Consider the following 21,239-nt stretch of genomic DNA (forward strand, 5'->3'; position numbering starts at 1 on the left):
TAGATAGCTATGATGTACTTATATGCAACTAGAAATAAATTCATTAGTCCCCATTGTTGGAAGTAGGAACTTTACCATGCTCGCAATGAATTATAAATTGGGTAATTATGGGTTTACATTGTGCTGCCAATGTAAAGCTTACATTTTAGACTAAACAAATGTGTACAATGTTGTACACATTTGTTTAGTCTAAAATGTAAGAAATTTTTTTCTTCTAGAAGAAACTAAGGATTTCCCTTATAAATTTACTAATTCACACTACTTGAATATATATATAAGATTTAAGTTAACAATAGCTCAAGTAAATATAACCAAGTATATACCAAATCATTAGCTTAGAAAAGTCCTAAAATCAGAGAGAAAGTAGTTGCAATTGTTTAATATATATACTGAGCTATTTCACAGAGAGAGAGAGAGAGAGAGAGAGAGAGAAATGCTAAATACTTACATGTAGTAGCATCAGCACTAGCTGCAGAGGTCACAACACCTAAGCTTGTGATTAATTCAATTAAACCACCATATACTAAACTTTTTAGGATTTCGTACTTTAAAACACCTTGTTGTGATGGAGTTGTTGCTGGCAGTGGTGATGGATCAACTACAATTACCTGCTCCCCTTCAGTTGGCTTTGCTTCATCAAATGGAATCTCAGAAATTTCTGCACAATAATGTGTCAAAGACATTATCTGAAAAACATTGCTAATAATAACAAAACGTAATGAGATATAGCGATTTACTAGAATCAGTTGGTTTTGCTTCATCGGGTGGAATCTCGTAAATTCCTGCTTAATAATGTGTTAAGAAGGTTAAGAAACCATTTAAAAACCAATGCTAATGATGAGAACAAAACATGATGAGATATAGTGATTTACTAGAACTAGTTGGTTTTGCTTCATCGAGTGGAATCTTGTAAATTCCTGCATAATAATGTGTCAAAGAAACCTTCCAAAAGCGATTGCAATTGATGAGAACAAAACATAATGAGATATAGCAATTTAGTAGAATCAGTTAGCTTTACTCCATTAGATAGAACCTCGTAACTTCCTGGATAATAATTTGTTAGAGAAACCATCTGAATATCATTGCTATTAATAATGTGGGGGAAAAAACATGATGAGACATAGCAATTTACTAGAATCAGTTGGTTTTGCTTCATCAGGTGGAATCTTGTAAATTCCTGCATAATAATGTGTCAAAGAAAGTTAAGAAACTATTCGAAAACCATTGCTAATGATGAGAACAAAATATGATGAGATATAGCAATTTACTAGAATCGGTTGGTTTTGCTTCATCTGGTGGAATCTCGTAAATTCCTGCATAGTAATGTGTCAAAGAAACTATCCAAAAACCATTGCTATTGATGAGAACAAAACATGATGAAACATAGCAATTTACTAGAATCAATTGGCTTTGTTACATCAGATGGAATCTTGTAACTGTTGGGAATAATACACAAAGTAATAAAGGAAGAATAAGGATAACACAAAAGACAAATAAAAATAGATAATTTGGAGGCACAAAATTGTTATCTTTAGACAATATTTGCCCCCACACTTTTGTTGCTAAAGGGTTATAACAAACTTGTTCCTATCATATAACCAAGTTATTGGGTTATACAAATGGCAATTGTGGAGAATAACTATAAGATTTCTTGTGTTATTTTTTTAAGTGAACATAAGCCTCTATTTATACTTATAAGGTTATATTTCATCAAAAGGTACGTATGGAGAGTCAAAATGTTTCATAAAACCGTTCACAAAGCATGAAATCTCTTCAAACTTTCAGAACAGTCACAAAAAAAATTTAGTTTTATGAGTTTCAATCGGTTGAGAATTCCTTCTGATTGATCAAATGCTCTTTTTTATTGATTGAACAGGAATTGAGCATCGATCGAAACAGGCAAAGACTCCAAGATAGATTTTCTTACCATTTCAATCGATCGATCGAACAAAAGTTTCAATCGATTGAAAATATTGAATTTCAAATTTTCACTTAGAAAATTCCAGAATTTGAATTTTCTCTTTACCAACTTTATGAAACTTTTTCCAAACTTAAATATTATTATTATAACCTATTCATGTATATACCTATATATACAATAATAACTTCCTAGTTAGTATTTACTTAAATTAGCAATTTGAAAATCATTACTAATAATAATGTGAAAAAAATGATGAGATTTAGCAATTTACTTAAATTAGTTGGTTTTGCTTCATTGGATAGAATCTCGTAAATTCCTGGATAAATATGGGTCAAATAAACCATCTGAAACCAAATCCAATTATGAGAACAAAATGTGATGAGATATAGGATATAACAACTTACTAGTATCAGTTGGTTTTGTTTCATTGGATGGAGTCTCATAACTTCCTGCATAATTATGTGTTGAAGAAACCATCTAAGAACCACATTTAATGATGGGAACAAAACATGATGATAGGATATAAAAATTTACTAGAATTAGTTGGCTTTGCTTTATCAGATGGAATATCATAAATTCCTACATAATAATGTGTCAAAGAGTCAAAGAGACCATATGAAAACCATTGCTAATGATGAGAACAAAATAGGATGACATGATGGGATATAATATTTTACTAGAATCAATTGGCTTTGCTTTATTGGATGAAATCTTATAAATTTCAGGATATTAATGTATCAAAGAAACCATATAAAAACTATTGCTAATGATGAGATCAAAACATGATGGTATATAGCATTTTACTAGAATCAGTGGGCTTTGCCTTATTGGATAAAATCTCGTAAATTTCGGCATAATAGTATGTCAAATAAACCATATGAAAACCATTGCTAATGATGAGAACAAAACATGAGGGGATATAGCAATTTACTAGATTCAGTTGGCTTTGCTACATTGGATGGAAGCTCTTGAATTCCTGCATAATAATTTGTTAAAGAAACCATAATTCTTGCATAATAATTTGTTAAAGAAACCATCTAAAAATAATTGCTAATGATGAGAACAAAACATGTAGGGATTTAGCAATTTACTAGAATCAGTTGGCTTTGCTACATTAGATGGAACCTCATGAATTCCTGCATAATAATGTGTCAAAAACCATTGTCAATGAATAGGACAAATCATAATGAGATATACTGTATCAATTTACTAGAATCGTGACATTTAAATGTAGGCGAAAATACCATTTTGTTCCCTACATTTTTGTGTAACAGTTAATTTGGTTCTTACATTTTGGTAGCAGTCAATTTGGTCTTTGTTATTTTTCTCTTGCAATCAATTTGGTCCCTGCTGTTTATTCACTAACAGAAAATGCATATGTGGCAAACGTTTTGTATTGTTGGCACACATGTAGCTAAAATAATAATATAAAATCAAATAATTAAATATTAAAAAAAATCCACATATGCATTTTAATAAAAAAAAATTCCACGTCAAATAAAAAATTTTGAAAAAATTAATTGAAAGAAACAAATAAAGAAAATGAATTTTTTTTTTTTTAAATCCGCAATTTTTTTTATATTCTTTTTCTATTCTTCTTAATCTACTTCTACACAATGGGCGCTTTCTTTGAGTCATTGTTTTCCGTCACCGGCGTTACTCTCCCAGGTGGTGCTGCCAGATTCGCCACCGACTTCACCGGCTCCGTAACTGCTAACTTCGCCGTGTGCCTCTTCTTCGCCGCCGCGAACTTCTTCTACTCGGTCGTCCCGCTCCACCATGACATGGCGCTTCAGATGGTCAGCGCGATCAGCTACTGGTCAACGGTCAAACACTCCCTCGACCTAGGCTGCGGCCGCGGAGTCCTCCTGAACGCCGTGGCAACGCAGCTGAAGAAAGAAGGGAGTTCGGGTCGGGTCGTCGGGTTGGACCGGAAAAAAACGACGACGTTGAAGACGCTACGCACCGCGAAGATTGAGGGAGTAGGAGAGTACATGACGTGCAGAGAAGGCGGCGTCCGGAGCTTGCCGTTCGGCGATAACTACTTCGACGTGGTGGTATCAGGAGTGTTCGTGCACACGGTGGGGAAGGAGTATGGGACGAGGATGGTGGAGGCGACGGCGGAGAGAACCAGAGGACGGTGCGGGAACAATTTCTTTTATTTTTTCATTGTGGATTTAAAAAATATATATATTTTCTTTATTTTTTTCTTTCAATTAATTTTTTCAAAATTTTTTGTTTGACGTGGAATTTTCTTTTTTATTAAAATGCATAGGCGGATTTTTTTTAATATTTAATTATTTGATTTTATATTATTATTTTAGCCCTGTGTGCGCCAACAATGCAAAACGTTTGCCACATATGCATTTTTTGTTAGTAAATTAACGGCAGAAACTAAATTGATTGCGAGAGAAAAATAACAGGGACCAAATTGACTGCTACCAAAATGTAGGGACCAAATTGACTGTTACACCAAAATGTAGGGGATCAAAATAATATTTTCGCTTTAAATGTAATAATAAGATTGATAAAAACTAGACTAAGAGGTTGATATACTCATATAAGAGGCAAATAGTGGGATATATAAAATTTACCAGCCTAATTTTTATCAATTTTACATCACTTAATAACTTTTGATATTTTTATATTGTATCCTTATACCCTATATGCATATAAAATATAAAAACTATCAAAGATTAATAACTATCTTGTTTGTAAAGTAAATGCATTTCAACTTATGTGATTTTTAAAACTATATGCGAAATATGAGTTCATAGATCAATTATGTTTTGTTTGTTTTGATTGGAAAGTTACATGTGCATTTTATACCTTATAGGTCTCAAAGACACTTTACCCTATATCCTATTCTAATTGTGGAAGAAGGTGCCATTTAATCTAAAGTAGGTCAGTAGATATCACTACTTTTGTTTTGATTTCAAAACCAAGTACCACCATTTTATGCTTGACTTGTTATGGTAAATAATGCTTTCATAAGGTCTTCTAATTAAATGACTTGTTTGTTTGTTTTTATTTATTTTTTTAATATTTGATTAAGCCTCTAAAAATGACCTAATTTTTTTATTATTAGATTGACTCACATGAAAAACAATTAATATTTTATGCAAACATAATAGTGACAAAAGTGAGAGTGGTGGTGGTGGTGGCGACAGCGGCGTGTCAGAGTTAAAGGTAGTATAGTGGTAGCAATGGTGATTGTAGTAATGGAGATACTATTGATGGTGATGTGGAAAGCCGGAGGCTGTGTTGAAGACATTTTCCTCCACTTAAAAGCAAAGTGGTTTTCAACTTCTTTTGGGAAAAAAAAAAAAAAAATTCCATTGACCAAAATGTTCCATCTCATTGGAAAATAATTTTTCTATCAATTGTATTTTATAATGAGTTATCAACTCATCAGTCTTATAATCCTGAGGCTGGAACTTTGTAAGAATAGAAATTGACTAAAATAATGAAAGCAATGTGTGGGGGGAAAAGTCCCAATCTAACATAGTGGGCCTAAAGCCCCGTGTGAGGATTACTGTGCGTCCGAAGAGAAGAAGATGGTAAGGGTAAGGCCCATCTGGAAAAAGAATCCCCAGAAAAAGGATCCCTAGAAAAAAGATAGTTGCAGTCTGAGGAGACCGCCGTCCGTCCGAGGAGATTTTATTCCTCGGACACGAATAGTACGTATCAATTGAACGGGTAAAAGGTCAGAATGATCTTCTGAGCACTCCCCCTGATCAAGATAAGCTCTGAGTATACTTGGAGACAATAAGCATGAAGAAATATCTAAAGGAAAAGCTGCTACCACCGTATTTAAAGCTCTGCAGCAAACTTTCTGGCCGCATTTATGTGAAGAAAACCCCTGAACAGTGTAACCTCACCTACCGCCACTCACACAGAACTAAAGGAGATGCTTGACGTGACATATACTCAAGTAGGCTTACAGATGAAGTACAAGTGAATGATAGAGATGATGGGGAAAGAGGATATATAAAGGAAGGAGGCTCCTGAAAAAGGGGGGGAAGAAAAAGGCAACAAGAAAGAAAAGAAAACTTTACTGTAGCTCTAAGAACTGTAACTATTATATAATCAATGATATGCCTCTTCGGACACCGATTGATTCCATTTTTTATGTGTAATTTCACGTTGGGTTATACTTAGAGGTTGTAATTAACTATTGTCAATTCCATAGTCAGTCTCGCTCTTTCACCCATTCTCTACAAATTCATTGTTTTAGGCTTGGGCCACAAATCCTAACCCCACAATTGGCGCCGTCTGTGGGAAGAGCTTGAGTGTAAGAGGAAGCAACAGCAGTAGGTAATGGCGGAATCAGGGCAACAACCGGCAGAATCTGGGGCATCCTAGCATATAGATCCTTTTCTCAATTTGGAGCGGAGACAAGATCGTGAAGGCAGTGTGCATACTACACACACTGAGCGGAGTCAACCTCGTGGAGGAAGTCATGTGTCTCATACAGAGAAGAATAGCATGCAAATAGAAATTGAAAGGTTAAGAAGGGAGTTGCGCCATGCAAAAAGAAAATGTACTGCCTCGCATTCTGATGAAGACTCGGGTGACGAACAAGACATCACTTACGAACAACGGTCTCGAACACCAATTAGTGAATCTTTTTCATATGAAAATGAACACTGTCGCGAGAAGCAACCTCAAAGGCCATCACATGGAGGGGTGGAAAATGATGCCATGAGCAAGACTTTGAATCAAATCTCTAGGTCACCCTTCACGTGTAGGATTGAAGAAGCAAAATTTCCTCGGCACTTTAACCAGCCAACCTTCACTATTTACAACGGTAAAACGGACCCTGTGGAACATGTGAGCCATTTTAACCAAAGGATGACTGTCTACTCTAGAGATAAAGCTCTGATGTGCAAGGTATTCCCTTCTAGTCTTGGACCCGTGGCAATGAGGTGGTTCGACAACCTGAAAGCAGACTCCATCAATTCCTACCAAGAGCTCACTCAAGCTTTTGGTTCACGTTTTGTCACATGCCGAAGAGTGGCCAGGCCTTTGTCTTCTCTGCTATCCTTGAGCATGCGTGAGGGTGAAACCCTGAAAGCGTATTCAGATAGATATTGGGAGATGTTTAATAATATGTAGGGCAACTTTGATGCAATGGCCCTAGACACGTTTAAGCTGGGTTTCCCTACTGATCATGGTTTAAGGACATCCTTGTCCAGCAAACCTGTCACTAACATGCGTCAACTTATGGACCGTATTGAAAAATATAAAATGGTTGAAGAAGATCAGCAGCAAGGGAAGGGTAAGGATAAGGTTATCCCCCAGGACAAGAAGGACTTCAGGTTGGATCGTTACAACAACAATAAACCGCGGAGAGATTTCGCTGGGCAGTTGGGGTCAACAAATGCTCAAGCAGTCAATACAGTGTTCAAGGAGCTAGTTCATCAAGTTTTGGAAAAAATCAAGAATGAATCATTCTTTAGGTGGCTGAGTAAAATAGTAGGGAACCCTGAGAGACGCAATCACAATCTCTATTGTCAATACCACCAAGACCATGGGCATACCACTGAAGACTGCAGAAGTTTATGGGATCATTTGGACCAACTGGTTCGCGAAGGCAGGTTGAGGCATCTTTTGCACCACTCCAGTGGCTGAGGAGGTCAAGTGAATTTTGAGTCCGGGAAGAGTGATTCTACAAAACCCCCACTAGGTATTATTAACGTCATTTTCGCAGCGCTAGGAAGAACAGGGCCCTGGCCATCCAAAGTTATGTCAGTGGCTCGGCTACCAGCAAGGGATATTGGTCGAGATCCGAGGAGCTCTAGACTGGCTGTCCCGCTTGTTTTAGGCTTTTCGGACAAAGATAAAGCTAGAACCATTCAACCTCACGATGATACTTTGGTAGTCACCCTCAGAATCGGGAGATATGATGTGAAGAGGGTGATGGTGGATCAGGGTAGTGCGGTAGAGATTATGTATCCTGACCTCTACAAGGGGCTGAACCTCAAACTTAATGACTTAACTCCATACTGTTCTCCCCTGGTTAGTTTCGAGGGAAGGATGGTCACCCCGAAGGGATAGATACGGCTGCCTGTACAGACTGGCTCAGAAGTAGTGGAAGTGGACTTCATTGTTGTAGATGTTTATTCCCCTTATATGGCAATTGTAGCCAGACCTTGGTTACACACGCTAGGGGCTATTTCCTCCACTCTGCATCAAAAAGTTAAATATCCATCCGAAGGGCGCGTTTGTGAAATCCGCGGAGATCAATTCTCAGCTAGACAATGTTTGGTGGCTGCCATATAACACGAGCCTGAAACTGAATCCTCAGTCAGGGTGGAAGGAGACTTGTAGCAGTTAAAAGGTCGGTTGTCACTTGTTGAAGATCTTGATGAAGGCGCTAAATTGCGAGGACTTAGTGCAAGTTTTAATTGGAGGCAACCCTGAAAGATACTTTCAAATCGGGTCCCAAATACCTCAACCAGAAAAAGAAGAACTAATTGATTTCCTTAAAAGGAATATTGATGTATTTGTCTGGAGTACTTATGAAGCCCCAGAAGTAGATCCAGAGTTCATTTGCCATCATTTGAGGGTCAACCCACTGAGTGTACCCAAGAAGCAGCCTCCTCGGCGGCCATCCAAAGAGCATGTGGATGCAGTTAAAGAAGAAGTGATGAAGCTCAAACAAGCTGGGTTATTAAAGAAGTTTTTTATCTCGAATGGTTGGCAAATACTGTGGTGGTAAAGAAAAAGAGCGGAAAGTGAGGAGTTTGTGTAGACTTCACGGACTTAAATAAGGCTTGTTCTAAGGATCCTTTCCCTATGCCGAAAATTGATCAATTAGTAGATGCTACTGTCGGCCATCCCTGGATGAGTTTCTTGGATGCTTTCCAAGGTTACCATCAAATACCGTTAGCCCCAGATGATCAAGAAAAAACCGCTTTTGTTACCCCCATTGGTAATTACCATTATAAAGTGATGTCATTCGGTCTGAAAAATGCAGGTTCTACTTATCAGCGAATGATGACAAAGATGTTTGAATCACAATTGGGCAAAAGCATTGAGGTCTATATAGATGATATGGTGGTAAAAAGCTAAGTTATTTCTGAGCATGTGAAGGACCTTGATAACGTTTTTGAAACCCTGAGAAGATACAAGTTGCGCTTGAACGCCTTGAAGTGCTCATTTGGTGTGGGGTCAGGCAAATTTTTGGGTTACATGGTAACACACAGGGGAATTGAGGTTAATCCCGATCAGATAAAGGCTATTCAAAATTTGCAGCCTCCTCGAAATCCGAAAGAAGTTCAAAAGTTAACAGGGATGACAAATGCTTTGAACTGATTCATCTCCAGGTCCGCGGATAGGTGTAAACCTTTCTTCTCGCTGATTAACAAATAGAAGGGATTTGAATGGACTGAAGAATGTGCCTCAGCTTTCCAACAACTTAAAGACTACTTGGCTTGGCCACCGATTATGTCTAGCCCTGAACCAGATGAGGTCTTGTTTGCCTATATCGCGGTGGTTCCCCATGCTGTAAGTCTAGTGTTAATGAGAGTGGATCAAGGTATACAAAGGCCGGTTTATTGTGTGAGTAAGTCTCTACATGAGGTCGAGATCAGATACTTGCCATTGGAAAAAGCTATTTTGGCAATAGTACTTGGAACACGAAAATTGCCCCACTATTTCCAAGCACATATTGTCGTTGTGCTCACGCAACTCCCGCTTAAGACCGTACTTCGAAGTGCCGACTACACGGGGAGGATAGCCAAGTGGGGCACTATCTTAGGGGCTTTTGATATCAAGTATATGCCTCGCACTTCTGTCAAAGGGTAGATCCTTGCGGATTTAGTGGCCGAGTTCACGGAACCCAGCTTAGAAGAAATAACGACAGAGAGAGACATGGATGGAAAATCGGTTGGCATGATTTCTCAACAAGATCCTGCCCACTGGGAAGTATATGTGGACGGCGCTACGAACCGAAAAGGTTCTGGAGTAGGGCTAGTCTTGATATCTCCAGAGAGAATCATCATTGAAAAGTCATTAAGGCTGGATTTTGGTGCAACCAATAATGAGGCAGAGTATGAAGCCCTATTGATGGGAACGTCTATAGTCCAAAGAATGGGAGGAAAGGCAGTGGAGTTGTTCTCGGACTCAAGATTAGTTGTGGGCCAAGTATATGGGGAGTTTGAAGCGAAGGATGAAAGAATGCAAGGATACTTGAATCGAGTCAAACGTCTGCAGTCGGAATTCAAATTTTTCAGCTTGCTACATGTTCCTAGAAGCAGTAACGCACATGCAGATTCTTTGGCCACATTCGCCACCTCTTCGGAGCAAAATTTACCGAGAGTTATCCTCATCGAGGATTTCCATAAGCCCACTAGCATAAGAGGGGATGCAGTCCAAGTCCACCAAATCAGAGACAGTCTATGTTGGATGGACCTTATAATCAATTCTTGAAAGATGACATTTTGCTAGAAGAACGGGGGGAGGTTGACAAAATTTGAAGGAAGGCGACCAGATTTTGGCTGTCCGAAGACTGGAAATTATACAAACGATCCTATTCGGGACCATACCTATTATGTATTCATCCAGAGACGGCTGAGTCGCTACTAGAAGAGTTGCATGAAAGAATTTGTGGGAGTCACACTGGAGGTAGGTCTTTAGCTCACCGAGCCATTACTCAAGGGTATTGGTGGCCGAACATGTAAAAGGAAGCTCATGATTATGTAAAGAAGTGCGATCAATGTCAACGATTTGCGCCGAACATACACCAACCAGGTGGAGTCCTCAACCCACTGTCTAGTCCGTGGCCGTTTGCACAGTGGGGTTTGGATATAGTGGGTCCATTCCCAAAGGCTGCAGGAAACAGGAAGTACCTTCTGGTCGGCACAGACTATTTCACCAAATGGGTTGAAGCTGAACCTCTGGCCAATATCCGAGACGTAGATGTGCAAAGATTTGTATGGAAGAATATCATTACTCGTTTTGGAGTTCTTCATACTCTCATCTCAGACAACGGCTTACAGTTTGACAGTAATGCGTTTCGGAGTTATTGTAGCGAACTGGGAATCACGAATAGATACTCTACCCTTGCCTACCCTCAAGGGAATGGGCAAGCTGAAGCAGTTAACAAAGTCATAGTTAATGGATTGAAGAAGAGATTGGATGATGCGAAGGGCAAGTGGGTTGAAGAGTTGCCACACGTGTTTTGGGCTTACAGAACTACGCCTCGCAGATCTACTGGAGAAACCCCTTTTTCGATGACTTATGGCGCTGAAGCTGTCATTCCTTTGGAGACGGGGTTCTCAACTCTAAAAACTAGTTCGTTCAGTCCGACCAGCAATGATAAACTTCTAGAAGGAGGCTTGGATTTTATTGAAGAGAGGAGAGAAAATGCAATGGTTCGACTGGCACATTACCAGCAGAAACTCAGGCAGGGCTATGATGCCAACGTAAAGCCAAGGCCCCTAGAACCCAGTGATTTGGTACTCAGGAAAGTCGTGGGCACTGCGAAAAATCCAACTTGGGGGAAATTAGGACTAAACTAGGAAGGGTCATATTGTATTACTTCAGAGGCTGGCATTAGGGCATATTTCCTGGAGGACTTAGATAGTCATGTAATACCACGCCCCTGGAATGTAAATAACTGCAAAAGGTACTATTATTAATCGAATCATTTCTTTGGTCACTATGATAACTTGTCATCCTTATCGGTTCTCTAAGTATTTAAACTTAAATCCAATCATGCCTGTAGTCCTCGGACCAGATGATTTGGGTTAGTTAACATTCCTTATCGGTTCTCTAAGTGTTTAAACTTAAATCCAATCATGTCTGTAGTCCTCGGACTAGATGATTTTGGTTAGTTAACACTCCTTATCGGTTCTCTAAGTGTTTAAACTTAAATCCAATCATGCTTGTAGTCCTCGGACCAGATGATTTGGGTTAGTTAACAATCCTTATCGGTTCTCTAAGTGTTTAAACTTAAATCCAATCATGCCTGTAGTCCTCGGACCAGATGATTTGGGTTAGTTAACACTCTTTATCGGTTCACTAAGTGTATCGGTTCTCTAAGTGTTTAAACTTAAATCCAATCATGCATGTAGTCCTCGGACCAGATGATTTGGGTTAGTTAACACTCTTTATCGGTTCACTAAGTGTTTAAACTTAAATCCAATCATGCATGTAGTCCTCGAACCAGATGATTTGGGTTAGTTAACACTCCTTATCGGTTCTCTAAGTGTTTAAACTTAAGTCCAATCATGCATGTAGTCCTCAGATCAGATGATTTTTAGTTAGTTAATACTTCTGCGTTGCTATCAATACTAAAGGTTAACTTTAGAATGAGTCTTGTCTAACATTCTTAACTGTGTTTAACATCAACTCTAACCTATGCTAATATTCTTGGTGTACGTGCAAAAAGGTCTATTAAACTTTTATAATACTTGTTATATTCATTACTTAGTAGCAATTTTTATGTACTGTCCTTTTCGGAACCAATTTTAGTTATATATATTATCAACAGGATAAAGTGATTATGTTTATCTACATTACCATAATTGTAAAGTACAGTTATTTGTAGCAAGAATAAGTCATGTACACCAAAAGTGAAAATAAAATCCGTCTCATTAACTAGAACAGGATAGTCTACAATCCTTTACATTCCCCCAAAAAAAAAAAAAAAAAAAAAAAAAAAAAAAAAGGTACAAAAATAAAAACCCTAAGTATCTAAGATTTTGTCTGAGGGATCACAGGGTCATCGGCCTTGCTCGTCTAAGTAACCGCAGCTATTGAAACCTGATCCTTGGGCTCTGAAGAAGTCTTTCTTTTTCGAGTTCTTGCCCTTGTCCTTAGATGGTTCAGCTGGTTTGCTTTGAGCACCTGGTTGACCAGACTCCTTGGTAACCTCAAGCGTGGTCGGAGGAACTTGGCTGACCAAAGGTTGCTCCGAGGCTTCGGGGAGTTGTTCTGGGGGAGGAAGGTCAGACTCTGGGAGCTCTCGGATGTCAAGATCGTAGTAAATGCTCCTAGGCAGCCTCAACATTGAATCAGCAGGCACCTCGGCAGCATCCAATGCTTTGCCCCAGGTTATGTCGCAGTAATCTCGGCCAACCGAGGCGAACTGCACCGTCAACCCTTTTTCGGTTACGTCCACACCCAGTTTGAATGCTGCTTTCTTTTCGGCCTCGGTCGCCTCCTTGGCCAGCTGAGGGTCCCTCTGAGCCTGCTTAGTAGCCTCCCTGGCCTTCTGAAGTTCGGCGCGAAGTTCCTTCACAGAGCTTTCACAGAGGCCAAATTGTTCTAAGTTTCATTTAGCAGCTTGCGTTGGGCTTCGGCCTGATTCTGAGCGTTTTGGAGGCCAGCATTGAGGCTATCCCTTTCCTGGGTTACCCCTTTAAGCTGCTCGGAGATCTGAGAGACCTCCTCCTTTAAGCTGCCCAAAGCTTTTTCTGCTTCAGACCTAGAGTGGTCCTCTGCTTGGGCTTCAACATAGGCTTTTCGGTTCCACTCTTCGACCACAAAGACTTGCTGGTAATCTGCACAGTAAAGTAAAAGGGTTAGAATAAACGCAGAAAATTAACATGCCAACCGAAGAGCTGGATAAACGCGCTTACCATGGCCAGGTCCTCTTCAGGGACATGAAAAGTTCATACTGGCTAAAGCGCCTGTATAACTCCATGTCTTGGGGGAGGAGCAATGGTTGCTCCAAGGCTTCAGCTATCAGCCCTGCTCTTCCCCCATCGTAGTTTCTAACAAAGGTCTCTCAAGAAAAAGGAACGCCATCTAGTTCCAATCTGGGAGACCACGTGCGTTGCCCTCGACGCACGTCAGCCACAAGAGGATCCTCCCGACTCTCTACGGATAAGGCCATCTTGCTCCAGTGGTCCCTCACCACCTTTTGTTGCTTTGTGGTCTTAGGTGGTATCACCACCTCCCGCTCCTCAGGTTCGAGAGGTCTTTTTTTCTTTAGGTCCGGTATTGGTTTTAAGCCCGAATCAGGAACATGAGGTGGGGGTGGAGGTGGAGGCAAATTCACCATTAGTCGGGAAGTCTCAGTCCCTTTGGACTCAGCCTTCTTGCCCCTCGTCTTCAGCAGAATTTTTAAGTCGGACATCTCTTCTTCTTCCGAAGAGTCCTCTGGGAGAGTGATTAGCAGAATTGGTGGGTGGACACTAGATTGCCTGTCGGCCTCCTCCTCGGAATTTGAAGAGGGTATTACCTGCACTCCCCCTGAAGCTTCTCCTTCAAATTTGAAGTTGTCTATCTATTCCTCTAGCGAAGAGGATGAAGAGCTGACCCTCTCTCCTACGACCACCGGCTCAAGGGGACTTGTTGAACTGGTCAGATTAGCAATGGAACACCCTGTGGGTTGGGGTATGGAATGGGCTCAAGATCGAATGACACTAAAAAGTGTCACCGAGCGACGTCTATTCACCAAAGCCGGTGATCACCTTGTGTAATGGCGTTGCCGGTCGGCTGAATATCTATTTTCTTGGGTGTGTAGCCGAGTATAAAGGGAATGGACCGGAGCTATCCATCTTCACTCACAAATATCTCCGAGCGTAGTAGATAATTAAGGGCGGCAGTGTTGGTAAGGCTAAGCCGAGGAGTAGTATGTGCTTTATCTATAAATTTAAAAAAAAAAAAAAAAAAAAAAAAAAAAAAAAAAAAAAAAAAAAAAAAAAAAAACACAAACAAACACAAACAAACAAACCTGGTCAGAAAATTGAAATATGACAGCATAAAAAAAAAAGGCTATGAAAAATGAAGATCCTAAGACTATTGTTAGAAATCCTAAGTATAGAAGGTGACACCTGGCTCTCCTGGCTCGGTCGGAAAGTGTATACCGTCATGCCATGCGCCCGAGACAATTAGATAGTCGTCTTTCATCCCTTTATTTGATTTGGAAAGACAGGAGAACAATCTAACGATGTCGGATCGGGATTTAAGGTAGTATCCCGCCCCTTTTTGGCTATGACACTCATACATATGTACCAGGTCATGCCAGGTCAACCCTAATCCTAATTGTAGGTTCAAGGCATCAATAGCTCCTAGTATTCTAAAGGTGTTGGGCACACACTGCTCAGGAGAGAGCCTATGGTTGCAAAGGTAATTCAGGGTGATGGAACCCATTGAGAGGGTCATTCCCCATTCGATGAAGTCTATCATTGGGATTACGACCTCTCCCTCTCCTCGGTTCGTTAGTATACGCTCTGGAGAGCAGTATCTCAGATTCACCCCCCACGGTATGCCATAATTTCGCTTAAATTCTTCTATCAACGCCAGACTATCGACGATGTGTTGGAATTTACCCATTTTTAGAGAATGATTGAGGCAATGACCAGGAAACTGGGGTTTCAAAGGTTGAAAATACTAGCCGAGAAGAAAATAAGGGGCCAAAGGATGCCGAAACTTACACAGGCAAGATTGGAGAAAGATCTCTGAACTCAAAATGGACTCTTGATAGATCCTGGAAAGAAAGAAGACAGAAAATCGAAGAATTTTGAAGGGTTTTGAATGAATGAGTTTGCTGTGTATTATGAGGATGCGTAAAGTAAAGAAAAATAACCTCCTTTGAGGGCTTATATACAGGGACAAGTGAAAGGATGTAATTCATCCCGTCCAAATCCCGAAGAAGAACCCTGTCCGTTGGATCAACAATCCACTGTTGGATGTAAAAGACAAAACGCCGTCTGGAGTAATTAATACAACGCTTTGGGAATACGGAACTAACAGCGACAATAATGAAGCTCTTGTATCTATGCCCGCGCACGTGTAAACTTGGGTATTTATGAGTTTTTCTTTTTTAACTTTTTTATTCTCTTTCCTTACGTGACGGGTCAAAATCTTATTTTTTCTCCTCGAATGCGAGGGAAAAATTAAAATTTTGAGGGGCTATTGTGGGGGGAAAATGCCCAATCTAACATAGTGGGTCTAAAGCCCCATGTGAGGATTACTGTGCGTCCGAAGAGAAGAAGATGGTAAGGGCAAGACCCATCTGGAAAAAGGATCCCCGGAAAAGGATCCCCAGAAAAAAGATAGTTGCAGTCCGAGGAGACCGCCGTCCGTCTGAGGAGATTTTATTCCTCGGACTCGAATAGTATGTATCAATTGAACAGGTAAAAGGTCAAAATGATCTTCCGAGCACTTCCCCCGATCAAGATAAGTTTTGAGTATACTTGGAGACGATAAGCATGAAGAAATATCTAAAGAAAAAGCTGCTACCACTGTATTTAAGGCTCTACAGCAAACTTTCTGACCGCATTTATGTGGGGAAGACCCCTGAACAGTGTAACCTCATCTACCGCCACTCACACAGAGCTAAAGGAGATGCTTGACGTGACATATACTCAAGTAGGCTCACAGATGAAGTACAAATGGACGATGGAGATGATGGGGAAAGAGGATATATAAAGGAAGGAGGCTCCTGAAAAAGGGGGGAGGAAGAAGAAGGCAACAGGAAAGAAAAGAAAACTTTACTGTAACTTTAAAAACTGTAACTATTATATAATCAATGATATGCCTCTTTGGACACCGATTGGTTCCATTTTTTATGTGTAATTTCACGTTGGATTATACTTAGAGGTTGTGATTAATTGTTGTCAATTCCATAGTCAGTCTAGCTCTTTCACCCATTCTCTATAAATTTATTGTTTTGGGCTTGGGCCACAAATCCTAACCCCACACAATGTATTACCAAACAGTTAAAACATTTGAGAATATGTATTACCTGGTTCAGAAGTTGCCGGTTTCCAAAATATCCAGTCTCCTGTTAAAGTGAGACAAATATAGTTAATAACTCAATTTCTCTAATTAATAATTGAGCATACATTTAAAAATTATTTTTATTCGTTTACTAAATAAACATATATAATTTTTATGAAATTGAGCTCGGACTATTTATGTACGGTTTAATTCATTTAATGCGTTGTATTTATCTTTAGGGTCTGGTTAATGTGTGCCCTAAGGGCACACATTAAGTTTTCTATTTTTAGAAATATTTTCTCAAAAATTGAAAAAGCTGTCATTACTTTTTCAATTATCGAAAAAACTTTTTTTTAAAATAAAAATTAATGTGTGCCCTAAAATCCTTATCTTTAATATATTGTTGGTCCCCTTTGTCTTTTTTTTCTTTTTCTTTTTTTTTTTCTCCATGTGGTCCGCTTTTTCTTACACTTATTTCATCTACATTATAAATCACCATCATGATATTAATGAATACAAGAAAAAACTCAAGTGCTCCGAGAACAATATTTCTTCCTTTCACATAAGAGGTGAGCCTCACACATGAGTCCCATCATGAGGTCTACCTCTCGTGTTAGAAGAAGGAACATTGCTCTAAAAACGTGTAAGAATTACCCATAAATACAAACGACAATGGTTGTTGTATTGTCATATCATTATCTTTCTTTGTTGCTGAATTGTCGTATCATTATCAAATAATACAGCTAGCATGAAAAAACATGTCAATAAAGTTTGTACAACAAGTCCAGAATGTCTGAAAAGGTACCTATAGGTTTGAGAAATTCGAAGCATGATGGGCACCTCAGTTCATAGTCGTCTCTTTCTCTTCTGCGAGTAATCGATTCATCTTCTGTACTCTGAAGAAGGACCTTGTCGATGCAGGCTTTACAGTTTGGGCAGTAGAAAGCATGTTTGCCCGGCTTATTGTATAGTGCTTCAAAATACAGTTCGGTGGCTCTCAGTTCACTTCCATGTTCAGTTGTCTCAATGTTGATAGAAGTACTAGCATTTGCATCTTGCTCCTGAACTGAGTCCTTGGAAGCTGGAGGATTAGGATTAACAACAGGTGTGCTAATAATCTCTTCAACTCCAACATTAATTTCTCTCGTACCTAACAATAACAGACAGAATATTAGTGATCAATTCTGGATTAAAGAACAGGGATAGATTTAATGCACTATGTTTAAAATAGAGGTTTTTTTTTTTCCTTCAAATTTGAAAAATTATTAGATACGCTATTCTCTCATATAAATAATGGATTTCATTGTAGTGTTAATAAGTGGGATCCATTGTCCTACGAGAGGAATTAGTACTTAATAATAAGTAATAACTATGGAAAATTTATTAAGTAACGTTGGAACTTTTTATTAGAATAGTGGATGTAACCACATGAGGTGTGGTTATAGCGATAGTTTCAATAAGACCCATATGATACATATGATCCATATGGTATTATTCATCATCATCACGTGGTTTGAAGTTGATGAGCCTATACTGAAGACCTATAGTGAAATCACACTGCATTTAATTGATGAGACCAATGTTATGAATTTTGTTTTGTTTCACCCAAAATGAGCAGAATTTTTCATACCGATATATAAACTGGAATGAGAAACCCCGTTGTTCCACCTCGGAGAAAATTTCAGACCATTTTGGTTTGTTTCTGCCATTTTGGGTTGTTTTAGGTGAATTTTGACGAAATCCCAGATTTGGCTGGTATGAGTTTAAAAGCTCAAAGGAATTGACACGGCATGAAAGTAACAGAGATTGGGTCAAGCATTTTTCGAAGAGATATTTGCACAAGTGGAAGCATTCTTGGAGCTGAGCATAACAGAGAGGGAGTAGCAGACTACTATCAGAGAGAAGATAGAAGTTTTAGACTGCTTGAGAACTAGAGTCCTAAAGAAATAGAAGAACTAAAGAGAATTTTTTTTTTTTGAATAGACGGCTGGGATGGGATTTGGGATTGTGATCGAGAATATTAGGATAGGGTAGAGTAGAGATAAGACTCAAAGGAGAGAGGAGATTCAGAAATAAATTATGAAGATAGAAAAGAATTGGGGAGAGGTAAACGGTTAGAGAGGAATGAATGAAGAGAATGATACCTCTGCCTTAGTGTAAGCAGATGAAAATGGGAAAGCTTTTGTAGACATGTTGCTGCTAACTTTAGCCATTTTGGCTGCCTAGTTTATTAATATTTTCTTTAAACAAAAAAAAAGAAAAAGAAAAAAAAAAAGAATGAAAGAAGAGAGAGAAAGATTAAAATAAAATAAAATAAAATAAAAACATATTGAATAAGAAAACTTTGTGGGTGATTATAAATAAATTAAAAAAAAGAAGAAGATAATCATGTGGGCTCTATATATCCACCCAAGAGAATTTAACAGGCCTAGAGGCCCAAAATCAGTGAAAGAGCCTAGAGGCCCAAAATCAGTGAAAGAGACATAATGTGCTGGTTGATCTAATAGACATAAAACCCAGCATTTTTTTTTTTTAAATACGAAGTATTTTTAACATATGCACACGCTGAAAGAGGGAAAAAAGTCTTAAAAACACTAACAAATCCTGCACTTTCTTAAGAGTTTGAACTTGCATGTATGCTTTTTTGCTTACGATTTTAATTCTATAATGAATATTCTTTATTTTCAAGTAAAGATCATATAATTTTTATTTCTTTTTGTTAACATAAGCAGGATTCAAATTCAACTTTATTAATTGATGATAATAAACTATATTAGTTGAACTAAACAAAACAACTTCTTTATATTTATTTAACATACAAAAAAATATCTTTCTCAAAAAAAAAAATATACATATATATATGGACCAACCAGTCATGAAAATTGCTAGTAAAATGGAGGGAAGAAGAAATGTTGGTGAGTTTAAAAAAGTTGTACAGATATTGTACCTAACAAAATGATAAGGCATTAGAGGTTTTACACCACCCGTATCAGATAACACGATTCCTCATAGTCACATTTAGCACGTGGAGACAAAATAATAGAACACCATAGAGACAATATAGTGCACACATTTTTCTGATACCATCATGTAAAACAAAGCAACTAGCTAGGGGCCACGTAGATGCACCAAAAGCTATAGCCAATTTGTTTTTCAAGAGAGACAAATTAACTTATACATTGATGTAAAGAATTTAAGGTTAGTAACTTATTTAGTAGCCCATTTTTGACATTTCATGGTCCAACGATTATGGGGGTAAAAATTACAAATTAATTTGATTTTATGTATGTATACAAATATGTAAAATTATAGAAAACTATGTTAAAGTGTAAAACTTACAATGTAGTAATTGACCATCACCTCACATGAAAATATAAAAACGTTATTGACAGTTGACACAAATTTTTCATTCACAAGATTTTAAGAAATTACTTTTTTTTTTTTTTTAAGAAAAGATTTTAAGAAATTACTGTTTCACATTTCACGATATCTGTTTTTTTATATTTAATATTAAAAATAAAGTTTGTGAAGGTTTGTCAACATGTGTACGTTAAACTATATAACATTATTATTTAATAGTTCTAAGTTTATAAAAAAAAAATTGTAAGTCATATGACACATATAATGACATGATATGAATTTATAATTTTTTTTTTTTTTTGTAAGTCATTTCACGATATCTGTTTTTTTTATATTGTAAGTCAACATTAATTACGACTTTTTTTCTTTTAAAAAGAAAATTGGATAGAAGTGGTTAGAGTTTATGGACGTCAGAGTTTAGACAAATTTTTTTTGCACATACTATATATAAAGCCATATATAGTTATAAGCTTGTGCAAAGTACTTGAACTGTAAAAACCTGATATGTATGGCATTGCCACATAAGTTCTCATGCCACGTAGGTATAGATTTTTTGAACTTCAGGTTTCTTTATTTATTATTATTTTTATTCTAGTTTGAGGTAAAATAAAATAAAAGAGATAATGAGAGAAGCCCTATGTCCTTATGTGCTATTAGAAGAATTAAGATAAAACACCTAAAAAAACCTGTATCTATGTATGCATGGTATATTGGTATATGTTAGATAAAAATAGCATTCCATTTGGTCTTTTTCCTTACCTCTTTCAGTAAGGATAGCCTCATCTCCAACTGATTGCTCCGTGAACACACCATGGCCAGTACCATTACTGGCGGTAGTGGTACTGAAACGTTGGAAACGCCACCTTTCTACCAAGCTCCCCTCAGCTTCAGCTTCGGCTTCGGCTTTGGCTTCGGCTTCTGCTGTCTCGGCCTCTTTTTCTATCTTCACTTCAACCTCCCACAATTGACCTTCCCCCTCCCTCTCCATTTCCATTTTTTGTTAAGAAAGGCTTAACTCTACATGTAGTTGTTGCAAACTTCTCACTTTAATATTATGTGGTTATTAAGTCAATGATATTAAGTCAATGATATTGTTCTGTTCTCTCTAGCAAATTTTTTTAGCGTTTGACCTTGAATGGCAGAAAATCACATGTGTATGCCAACAACCATGCTACATATGGAAAGGTATGTAAGTCAACTGTAGTCTTCAAAAATCAAAAATATTAATTACAGGTTTGTGAAATATGTGAACGTGTTAATGTGGACTGCTTAATAT

The 21,239-nt window shown here is 38.1% G+C and overlaps 1 protein-coding gene across 1 annotated transcript; it reads right to left on the minus strand.

The window, feature by feature from the left end:
- Positions 1-448: 448 nt before the first annotated feature.
- LOC112004974 (uncharacterized) lies at positions 449-20,957 on the minus strand (the record flags this gene model as incomplete). Its single annotated transcript, XM_065765047.1, has 11 exons — positions 20,723-20,957; positions 17,409-17,753; positions 16,629-16,667; positions 3,013-3,057; positions 2,853-2,897; positions 2,326-2,370; positions 1,269-1,313; positions 1,133-1,177; positions 873-917; positions 738-782; positions 449-658 (listed from the first exon to the last, which is right to left on the minus strand). Coding segments are annotated over exons 1-11 (1,144 nt in total), but the record flags the coding sequence as incomplete, so codon positions are not given.
- Positions 20,958-21,239: the final 282 nt, after the last annotated feature.

Source organism: Quercus suber, unplaced genomic scaffold, assembly GCF_002906115.3.
Source record: "Quercus suber isolate HL8 unplaced genomic scaffold, Cork oak 2.0 scaffold_603, whole genome shotgun sequence".
In the NCBI taxonomy this organism is placed as follows: Eukaryota; Viridiplantae; Streptophyta; class Magnoliopsida; order Fagales; family Fagaceae; genus Quercus; species Quercus suber.